General features: G+C 40.3%; 1 protein-coding gene across 1 annotated transcript in view; it reads right to left on the reverse strand.

Annotated features, from left to right (window-relative positions):
* Positions 1 to 12052, reverse strand: part of PKD2 (polycystin 2, transient receptor potential cation channel) — a 52453-nt gene that overhangs the window by 20780 nt on the left and 19621 nt on the right. Inside the window, exons 4-6 of the mRNA XM_027060544.2 lie at positions 10716 to 10966; positions 5850 to 6074; positions 3071 to 3299 (exon numbers count right to left, since the gene is read on the reverse strand). Coding sequence (XP_026916345.1) covers positions 3071 to 3299; positions 5850 to 6074; positions 10716 to 10966 — 705 coding nt within the window. The remainder of the gene's footprint in view (positions 1 to 3070; positions 3300 to 5849; positions 6075 to 10715; positions 10967 to 12052) is intronic.

Consider the following 12052-nt stretch of genomic DNA (forward strand, 5'->3'; position numbering starts at 1 on the left):
CTCTCACTAGGTATAGTTGCTTTGGTCATTTATACAATATCAATATCATATCAATATACTAAATTTCCTTGAGATGTTTTCTTCAAAATAGAGAATGAGAGAAAAGATGAGAAAAGAGATTTTGTAAGCATTTGAGTTATATCCTGGGTTTTCTTTGGGATTGTGTCATCCTTATCTACGAAAGAACTTTCCTTCCTTAACATAAACTTCATAAGGGCAGGAGTTTGGGCTGTTTGGTTCTTTCCTATATCCCCAATGCCTAGAACAATGCCAGACACATAGCAGGTGCTCAGAAAATCCTTGTTGAATAAATTAATTAATAATTATCACCCTTGAAACCTACCAATCAACAAAATTATTTGAATTTAGACTTTTTAACAGTCTTCTTTTTTCAGTAATTCCACTAGTTTTGAAAGATCATTGTTTAGGTCAAACGGTTGACTAAATTAAGTCTACAGATTTCGAAGTCTTTGTTGGAAGAAACAAAAGGAAAATACAAAAAATGATTTCAGAGTGGTTCCAAGATGTTGTAATTATATTTATCACATAATTACTTTTCAAGTTTCGGGTGTGCTTTAGCATATTTGGGCCAGATAAAATAAAAACACCTTTGCTTTTTTCATGGGGTTGAAGGTCCAGTGGAGCACAGGACTTGTTTTGGGGATGAGCAGAAAGCATGCCCTTATTTCTGCAAGGTCAGAGAAGGTTTCAAAGGAGAAGTAGGATTCCAGTAGCCCTTCCTTGTTCTTTACAAAAGCACACTGTCTGAATTGTTGTCTTGGCAATACTAAGAGTTAAAAAAAAAAAAAAAGAACAATAGCACAGTGAAGCAAGTTTTCAAAGAAATACTTGCAAAATCTTGTGGCTGCTGAGCCAAAGAAACTATCCTTAATTTCCATGACATTGTCAGTTATTTTCTCCAAAGCAGGTACAAGGCGATTCACTGAGGTGTGGGAATAAAATATTAAAACTTCTATCCAAGTGAAAAGAAAGTGCTAGAATTCTATTTGTATTTATTTTTAACCAAATCTTTCAAATTTTATGTTGTGTATGTTTGTACAAGTGTATACACACACACACATGCTACAAATATATGGAATACATTAGGGTGTGTTGTCAAAGTTCTCACATATAGGTGTACATAATCAAAAAGGTTCATTGCCATTGACTAGTCTTTTGTTGATATTAAAGGTATTTGGTTAAAACCCAAACAAACCTGCCACTAACTAGCATACTATCACACTTTTACCATTATTCTCAATGACCTAAACTATAAATATACCCATATAAACTAAAAAAGCAGGGTTTGCAACCTTGGAGTCCCAAACAATAATTGTTTTCTAGAATAGTTTTCAATGTAGATGGACTGCACTCTTCCATCATGTAGTACAGAAATATTTTGAAAAATTCTTCCAGTCTCATGGCCTTTCCTCCCTCCTTAAATAGTGAAATGTCTTTGTTACTCTGTTATTATTAATGTATTGAGAATCTGGGGATCAAGAGCTTACCTACAGGAATTGTGTGATGTGACATAAGCCATTCATTGTGCATCAAGGTTGAATGGCTTCCACACAGTATTCTGGAGGAATTCTTATTTTAAGTAAAAACTCTTTATGAAGAGCACATGCATGTAGCTTGAGAGGCAATAGAAGAGTGGCTAAGAGGGTTATTGTGAGGATTAAACATACTTCTGTATATGAAAAGCACCGGGAACTGTGTCTGACACAATAACTTCTAAAGTGTTAGTGATGATGATTATTATTATTGCTCGTGTTAATATTGGTGCAGTATATATCTATATAGTTCTTTTCAATGTCTTAAGCATTCTTTTATTCAAACATGAGGATTTTTTTCTATGTTTAAAACATATTAATAACATATTTCAGAAAATATTTTTCCCTATTTTGCCAACTAATTCTAGTGATGATCTGATAATGACTTGATGTAAATGCTTCACAAAGCCCAAACGAATTTTTGGTTGCTGGGGGCTGGGGGAGAATAGTGGCCAAGAAGTAGGGTAACAGAAAAGGGCACCCTGGTAGGATAATGCATCACTTAACTGAGATTTCAAAGGGGCATCTCTATCATCAGACGGAGGATGATGGTGGAAAGGATGGACTTTTAGGCATGTAACAATTAAACATGTCTTTATATGCTTCAATGTGTAACAGGACTCAGCAAAAGATTATGTTCTCATTGATGGGAGAAAAGTTTGCAAAAATGCATTTCTCTACGGAAGCCCCTGGAAGGAAGTGATTAAGCTGATGTGGAAGGGAAACCATACTGAACAAGTGTAAGAAGTTATAATAGAGTCAACGGCACGCAGGGGATCTACAAGGTGCCATAGTCTCGACTCTATCCTAGCTGCCTTCTGGTTTCTTGCACCGGATACAGAAAACGTTGATGGTCCCTCACCTGTATTTTGTACACTGTGGACTATTTTTAGGAAATTTTAAACTACAAGGAAATTTTCTCTACCACCCCAAATATTTTCAAGATGCTTCTTCTTGCTCTAACTTTACATATGTGCAGAAAAATACAAATTAATTTTTGTTAGCAGTGAAGAAAAATATAATTAACAAAAAACAGAATAGACAAAACATTGTTTTCTGTGTCCCATCTCATATGGCATGCCAAAGCCAAATGTGAATTACTAAGTTATTCTTTTTTTGTGTCTTGGAACTTGTGTGTATCAGCACATAGCGATCACTTTAATTTTTTTTCAAGTTTATTTATTTATTTAAAGTCATCTCTTAAAGTGGGGCTCAAACTCACAACCCTGAGATGAAGAGTCGCATGCTCTTCCAAATGAGCCAGCCACATTATTCTGGTTATTTGTGTGGCTAATTGATAGCTTATTATAAATACCTCTCCACTTCTATATTCAGAAGGGTTACTCATACAAAATGAGAAAATAATTGGTAACACTGAAGTTGATATATAGGAAAGAGAACTTTTAGATTCTCCTTCAGGAATATCAGGATCCACAATACAGAGGAGATAGATCAAGGACTCTAATTAACATGTTTTTATAACAGAGTACGGAATTTTCTATTGTTCTCAAACCTACCACAACAATCACAACATCCAGACAATTCCAGAAACTTCTGAAATAGTGTAGCTTGTGAATGCGAATTTCCAGTATCTCTTCCACCACATAGTAAAAGATAAAAAAACAAAAGATAATCTCACAGGCTGCCAGGAAGAAATCAAAAGTCGTGACATAGCGGATCAGCTTTACAGGCTGAAATTGCCAAGATGGAATCACACCGCCTGTTGCTGGAAATTCAACCAATAACCTGCATTACAATAAGAACAGTTAAAACAGTAACAACAACAACAACAACAACAACAACACATGGATGCAGCCAGGAAAGGACATTCATCTACTCTGTCCCTGTACTAACAGGTCCTAAAATTGTAACCACAAGTCACCTCAAACTAGTGGCAGAATATTTTTGATCACAGCTAATAGCTGTGTTCTTGTACAATTCTGTGCCCCCAAAGGAACAAGGCTCCCCAACTCCTCCTAAAGAGATTATTTCTCCTCAGTTTCCCCTTTACTTTTCTGTTACTTATACTGCTCAAAATGCTCTATAGTTCTTTTTTTTTAATGTGGAAGTTAATCAACAAAGAAGCCTTTCTAGGACTCCTATTAAATACAAGTAATCCTAGTAGGCATGAAGAACATAAGAAATATAACTCATGCATTCAAACATGTATGGCCTGTTGAGAAATAGGATGTGTGTGTGTGTGTGTGTGTGTACACACACACACACACATATATATGTATGTGTATATATATATATATATATATATATATATATGTATACACACACACAGACTGAGCTTCTCATTCATTCACTTGGTAACACCTAACTGGCATTGAGTAAGTTGTTCTGGGGACTATTCTTGCTTCCCTTCCCAGAGCCTTATAGTTAATAGGTGCTCAGTAATGTCTGATAGTCTAAAACAGTAACGCGGATTTTTTTTTACATTCATACTGATGGCACCGAATCTTAGTGCTTTAGCATATTTGAAGTGAGGATGTTTCTTGCCAACTTCCCATTTTATAGGTGTCACACTGAGAGAGTTAAATGATTCACTTAATGGTGCAGTTCCCCTATCAAAGTAGAAATAGAATATCTACCTCCTTAATGTTAAGATTCTGAAAAGACCTTTAGTTAACTACCAGGTGTAACCTTCTCTTCTGTTACAGGATGGGTAGCCACACCCAGAGCCTGAGTATCTAAGACTCAAGCATGAGCAATAATCAGGTCCAGGCAGAGACAATGGTAAATTAGAACTGGTCAAAGAAGTATGAAAATTTTTCCTTCCTCTTCACTGTCAATCACTGTTTTTTGTTTTTTTTTTTCTCATTTGATGTGTTGGAGACCAGGGCAATAAACAAAAACCTGGGAGAGCAATACAGAAACAGCGAGCCTCGTGATAGCCTCAGTGTAAATGTGGAAGGCAGAAAGTAGCTTGTGTGTGTGAAGTAATCTCTTTTTGTCCTGTTCTGGCTCTGCATCTGTTAACTTCTCCAGAAACGTAGGCAGCAACATACAGAAAAGAAATAATTGCCTTGACAATTCACTCTTAAAGTATGGGAAGGAAGTGAAAGACATACTCAAGACCTTCTATAAATAGATATTTCCTTAAATGTCAATCAGAGTTGACTGCCTGAGTTGACTGTTTTTATCCTCTTTCTATTTGCCCTGAAATCATTAGGAAAAGCTCAATAATAATTGCAATCATTATTCAATCATTTCTAGTAATAGCTGTTATTTGACTTAATGTGACATCATTTCCTGTGAAAGTTGTTAAATAAGTAGTCTGGGAAAATCCAACTGGCCTTGTAAAGCAGATTTGAGTTTAGCCTCAAAAATGATCACAAAATAAGGATGAGAATTTATGCTTCTTATTTGGTAGGTAGATATATGTGAAAGTAAGTCATGTCAGTGATGTCTGGGTGTTGCTGACACATTCACCAGGAGGATTAAAGTGGGTGAACTCTGACTCTCCCTTGCCTTGTTCTGCTTTTTTCTTTTTTTATAGCACATATTACCTTCTAACCTACTATTTGTTTCTTTTGTTTATTGTTTCTTGTCTATTATCTATCTCCTCCTGGTTTAACACAAGCTCTGCTAGAGCAGCTATCTTTATTTTGTTCACTGATGTGGCCCAAGTGCTGAGAACAGTACCTGACACATATTAAGTGTCCAATAAATGTTTGCTGAATAAGTGGATGAATGAACAATAGGCCCCAGACAAGCCAGTAGGTCTTTGTTAGTTTCCTCACTGCTAACCAATGTGATTGTGATGGCAATGTCACAGGATCTGGAGAAGGAATATTATGTGCCTTTGGTGAATCTCAGTGTTAGCAGGTACCTGGGTATCCTACCGAACCTAGGCATACCCTCTGACTACTGTGCTTGTGTTCTGATAGCATGGGCATCATTTGAGAGTGGGAAGCTCAGGGAAACAAGTCACTGTTTGATGGCCAGAGGCCATGGTAACAGAGCATATAGCATTGATCATCATTATAATGAGTAAAAAGAGATGTTAGCAAAACATAGTGCTTTTTTTCTGAGAAGGTTCCAGCTTTGGGATAAACCTGGACCAGTCTTAAGGTTCTTTCCAACTCATAATATTCTAGGATTCTAGTTCCCTTTCCCCAAATATATTTATCCCACTGAGCCTTTGGTTTTCACCCTTCCCTTGCTGTCAGCTCTGATCTTTGGCAGTCCTTTAGCCAGCCGCAGGCAATGGTCTCCTGGTCTATCTCAAGACTAGGATGTACATACAAAGACACTGAGGTGGGAGGGACCAGCGTCCTTGGTACACACCTGATCACACAGAACAGGTTAATGTTGGCGTTGTATACTGAAAAGTCAATAAAAGTTGCCCTGGTTCCTCGGTCCAGCCAGACATTGTTCTTGAGGCTAGCAACCTGAGCGGCTGTCTCCTCTCTTGTTCTTGACAAATCCAGGTAATAGCCAGCTCCACTATAGGTTGCAATCATTCCCCAGTGGCTACTCCCATTCAAGTCTTCTTCACTTGTATATATCCAACTAATTAAAACATGAAATGAAAACAAAACAAACAGATAAAATCAGTGGAACACTTGTGGCATTTATAAAGATAGTTGGTTCCTGGTGAGATAGAGTATGTAATAAATAACTGTAAGTCTTATCAAGCTGGGTAATGTGCTTGGAGTAGTGCTTCATAAATGTCTGTCTTCCTTCCTTCCTTCCTTCCTTCCTTCCTTCCTTCCTTCCTTCTTTCTTTCTCTTTTTTAGAGAGAGCACAAGCAGGGGAGGAGCAGAGAGATAGAGAGAAGAGAGACACAGAGAGAGAGGATCCCAAGCAGGCTCTTCACTGTCAGTACAGAGCCCAGTGTGAGGCTTGAACTCACAAACCAAGAGATCATGACTTTGAGCCGAAACCAAGAGTTGGACACTTAACTGACTGAGCCACCCAGGTGCCCCTAATTTTCTTTTTAAGTTTATTTATTTATTTTGAGAGAGAGATAGTATGTGAGCAGCGGAGGGAGAGAGAGAGAATTCCAAGTAGGCCCTACACTGACAGCACAGAGCCAGATGTAGGGCTTGAGCTCACGAACTATGAGATCATGACCTGATGATCCAATCCCTTTACACTAAATCTAGCCAAAACCTAGAACCAGAGGCCTAACCAACTTAGCCACCCAGGCACCCCCTTATTTAATTCTTATACACTTATTATCCCCCTTTTAGGTATGAGGGTCCTGAAGCTTAGTGAGGTCAATTCAATCTCGATGCTTTTGAAGGTATTGTCAGGAGCCTACACCAGGACTGTCTCTAGAACCTGTGCTATTCGCCCTTAGTTTATGTAGCTGCCTTCCCTGGGTAACTATACTCAGGGGCTAGATGACTCTGGGCTCCCAGAAAAAACTGCAGCCAAGAGGTACAAGTTCATCAAGTACCACTGTTGGCAACTGAACTAAACAAGACTCCACAGGGCATTTGGGTGTTTAATCCACAAGTATTGAGAGAGGCTCTCTTAGGAACCAGAGGCTTCTTTCGCATTAACAGGGATATAAAGATGGACCAAGTTCCTTTCCCTCTCACATTTATAGTAAGTAGGAAGATAAAAGTTGTAATTAAACAATTAAAATACAAGGTAGATGGATGATAAATCCAACAGAGAAGTATAGAGAAATTGCTCTGGCAGATCCTTGTCTGGGGTCCGGCGACAGCAAAGGTGCACAGAGAAAGCTTTGGGAAGAAGCTGCAGCAGACCTGGGCTGTGAAAGATAAGTAGGATTCAGGCAGGCTTAAGTGGATGAGAAGGGCATTTTCTTTTTTCTTTTCTTTTTTTTTTTTAACGTTTATTTATTTTTGGGACAGAGAGAGACAGAGCATGAACGGGGGAGGGGCAGAGAGAGAGGGAGACACAGAATCAGAAACAGGCTCCAGGCTCTGAGCCAACAGCCCAGAGCCTGACGCGGGGCTCGAACTCACGGACCGCAAGATCGTGACCTGGCTGAAGTCGGACCCTTAACCGACTGCGCCACCCAGGCGCCCCAGAAGGGCATTTTCAAGCCTGAGCCAGGTAAGGCCGGAGAAGTACAAGGCATCCAGCTGGTAGTTGAGTTCAGCTCCCATATGATGAAGAAAGAAACGTTGAAAGGTAGACTGTGATCAGATTGTGAAGAGCAAGCACGAATGAGTCACTGAGGGAAGGTTTCTGAGAGGCACTGAACGGAGTTCCTCTGGTGGCTGCAGGAAAGACTGGAGTGGTGAGGAATAGACAGCTCATGTGCAGAAAAGTTGCCATAGCAGGTCTGAGATGGCCCTTTATTAGGAAGGCCTGCTTGCAAGGTTGGGCCTTAGCTGTTCTGAACCTTGACTAATAAACAGCTCCCTATATTGACATAAAACTTTGATACGTAAGAGTGGCTAACTGTGCCTAGCCTGTCTGTACAAACACAGTGGCTTATGCTTAACACCTTCTTTCCTCCTAGGAGTCTGGGATTTGGGTACATGCCAGACAATGGCTGCCTATGTGACCAGGAGCCAATAAATACCTCAGGCAGTGAGTCTCTAATGAACCTCTCTGACAGATATTGTTAGGACTTGTTACCGGAGGAATTCGGCATGTCCTATGTGACTCCACCGGGAGAGGACTTTTGGAAGCTTGCACTTTGTTTCCTCCAGACTTTGCCCCACATGCCTGTACCTTCTTCTGCTTTTGCTTTTATCCTTTCACTGCATTAAAGCTTAGCCACAAACATGACTAGATGACAAATCCTGTGAATCCTTCCAAAAAATCCCTGAACCAGGGTGTGGGCCTGGGGGACCTAACACAGCTCAGTTAGCAGTCCCTGCAATAGGCCAGACATGATGAGGCCTGAGCCTGATCAGTGATAGGAAGATAGGAAGACAGACAGGAAGGACAGAGATAGGACACTGCAGTGACCGTCAGAAGAACTTGGCCTCTGATTTGGAAGTTGGGGCAAGGGAGAAGTGACATCTGAAAAATGATTGGAGACTCTTTGAATAATGCAAAGGAGAACAGACCCGATAAGAAAGTGAGGAATTCAGTTTGGTCAGACTGAATTATAGGAGCTGGTGGGACATTGGTGGGATATAGTGTTATTTTTTGTTTTCTGTCACTAGAACACAAGCTCTGTGAAGACAGGGGATTTGTTTCTGTTTTGTTTCTTGCTGTTTTGTTGCCCTAGCCAGCACCAAGGGCGTTTCTAGAAAAAAGAGACCTCACTGGGAAAATGCCTGGCACAAGTAAACGCTCGGTACATTTGATGAAGAAATGATAAATTATCAAATAGGGATGAGAGAGGAAGTCAACTGAGTGTCAAGGGAAAAAATGTACAGAAAGAAAAGATCTGAATATAGAATGAACGTAGGAATAAGACAGAAGTGGGAGGGGTTAAGAGGAGGATTACAGAATGAAGGGAACTCAAGCATCACTCTCAGAAGTCACAAGAACGAGCAATCAACACCGCCAAGTTCTGCAGAGATGCCAAATGGGATGTACATCAAGAATGGGTCAGTGGGTTGGCAAACTCAATAAATCCACTGGTGGCTTCCAAGAGAGATGTCCAAAGCACAGGTTTAAGCTTTAAGGGGTGAATCAATGGTAAGGAAATGGACGTGGCGAGTGAAGGCTATTCTTGCCGGAAGTTTGGAGTTCAAGGGAAGGAGGAATGGGAGTAATTTGAGAATAGGGCAGAATCAAGGGGTGGTTTAGACACATGGCAGTCCATCCATGGTGGATGGAAATCACCCACTCACCCATGCCTCCAGCAGACATTTACTGAGTAGCTTGAGACAGCAGGCAGTGCTCAAGGCTTTGAGAATACAGCAGTGAACAAAATACAGTCCCCACCCTCAAGAAGCAGGAGTGCTGATAAGGAGCTGATGGTGGCAAGGAGCCACCCTGACAGTGTAATTAATAGAGAAGAAGCAATGTGGTTTAGAAGAAACATGGGTTTTGGAGTCAAACTGGTTTAAGTGCTGTGACACTTTGGGTAAGTGAGCTTCAGGTTTTTCATCTACAGAACGGAGATGACACCTATTTTCAGAGTTGTTTTGTGAAAAGCAGATGAGATAATGCATGAAATCCCTTCTTAAGTAGCGTCTGGTAGTGGCTGTATCCATTTCTCTCACTAATGATATGAAATTGAGTAAAATATTAGACAAGGTACCATAGTTTAAGGGCAGGAACTAGAAAAAGGAGCAGTAGACAAAATCATTACCAAACCTGGAAGAAATGTCTTTGGGATGATTCAATCCCTTTATGCTAAATCTTCTGACGTTTACCTAGTTTGTTCCTTACGGACCCTGGGACTAAATAAAATATGCATCGGATGATAAACAAAGAATCTGATCATTGGAGAGCTGTTTGCCCCCACTGTATAATTGACAAATCTGGAGTGTGGGTGTCTCAGTTCCCAAGAAAGGGATCTAGGGGAACTGACAGAATTAGGTTAGAAAAGTTTAGAAGACACTTCTAACCATAATGACTCACTCAGGGGCAGTGACCCTAAGAGGGCCACCTTGGGACCGCTTGAGAGCTCTTCTTAAATCTTTATAGTAACTACCGTAATTCTAAAAGTAATGACTATCCTCCCTTAATACACAAGATATTTTAAGTATGGTTACAAAAGAATACCAAAAATCCCTGCAAATACCCACAATGACAATACATACTCAACATCATAAACACATCTTTGAGAGGACAGGCTTTAAACCAGACAAAAAACTGCCTCCCAAGCTTATTAGACACTTTAAATAACTGTACTATGAACAAAGATATATTTGTAAATTCTAGTAAGATGAGAATTTCTCTACCAGAATAATTTCCAGTAATAACTTAGTGAATTATATCAATGGATCTAGAAAAACAGGAACGAGTCATCTTAAAAGAAACCACCAAAGGCCCAAATAGCCTCTTTCTTGTGGGCCATGTGTCAACAATTTAGCCTGTTCAAAAATTTGTGTGCAGAAATTGAAGGGGGTAAAAAGTAGAGAAAACCTGAGAAACCAAAAGTCAATTTGGCTATCACCTCAACTGTAAGCACTGAAGGCTCACTTAAAGCATCTTCTCCTTGGTTGGGGTTAGAGAACAAATGATGAATGAATGAATGAATGAATGAATGAATGTCAGTGAGAGGCAAGGACGCATGGCGATGGGGCACAGACACTTACGCTGTTCCATTTCTTGGACCGAATGGAGCCCTGTCTTCACTACTGACAGAGTAGACATCATAGCACTCTTTAATCTCATCTCTCAAGTCCTGGGGGATAGAACAGGACCCGTTCCTGACTTTGAGCTGCCGTATACGTGGTACGCCTAATAGGAGGTTCTCGTAGTAGATGAAGCTTCGGTTGTCGGCGTCAGTATTGTTGCTGGGTTGTGTCTTCCAGTAAAGCCCATCCAATAAGGCACCTTCTGTGAACTGAAAGTGAAGGAAACATTGCAAAAAAATTTTTTTAACGTTTATTTATTTTTGAGAGAGAGAGGGACAGAGACAGAGAATGTGGTGGTGGGGGGTGGTGGCGCAGAGAGAGAGGGAGACACAGAATCCAAAGGAGGCTCCAGGCTCTGAGCTGTCAGCACAGAGCCCAGTGAGGGGCTTGAACTCACGGACCATGAGATCATGACCTGAGCCAAAGTTGGATGCTCAACAGACTGAGCCACCCAGGTGGCTTCACCTCGTGAAGGAAACATTTTTGAAAAGTTTTTTGAAAAGCTCCAAGCTTAGCGGCTTGCATTGCACTTTCCTGGAATGTTTGCATGACCAACAGTTTGGCAACTCTGTGAACATGGTAGCATGACAAGAGTGGGTCTCTCTGTCAGAAAGATTAGGGTTGGATCTTGCTCCCCTGCTTACTAGCTGTGAGGCCTTGAGCAGGATCCAACTTCGAGCCAAGGTTCCTGCATCTATAATACTCATTAAAAAAATATATATCCATTTTTTTATATGGTTGCTACCCTTGGTGCCTAGGACTAAAGGTGGGGGGTGTGGTTTACATAAATCCACAACTGTGATCATTTTACTTTTCCCTTATTAAAATAACATCCCACATAACCATGGTTCCAAACTTGCTTGGAGAGGAAAAGACTACAGTTTTGATTACCAGTCTGCCATCTGGTGGATCTTTTAAGTGTCTGGACTATTTTGTCATATTGTGAACTCTAACTGCCCCTGCCCCTGCTTTACCATGGAATTGTGTATATGTGAGAAGTCTCTCATTAGTGTGCCTGTAGGGAAGAAGAAGCTGTTTCTCAGTGTCTTACCCTTATCAGACAATCAACAGAGATGGATTGCTTTGCTCTGTTGAGGTGGGGAGAGATTCATATTATACAAGAGTGGTTTGGATGCCAAGTATTTGGATGCCAAGATGTGTAATACACTCTAATTCCTGATGCCTAACTAGGCATCAATATTAATGGGTCCACATGGTCCAGTTTCCTCTATCTTTACAACCACCAGCTCTGACCCCAGCATTTAATAAAGATTTTAGAAAGCATCTCTGCAGGA

The sequence above is a fragment of the Acinonyx jubatus genome, chromosome B1, assembly GCF_027475565.1.
Source record: "Acinonyx jubatus isolate Ajub_Pintada_27869175 chromosome B1, VMU_Ajub_asm_v1.0, whole genome shotgun sequence".
Lineage (NCBI taxonomy): Eukaryota > Metazoa > Chordata > Mammalia > Carnivora > Felidae > Acinonyx > Acinonyx jubatus.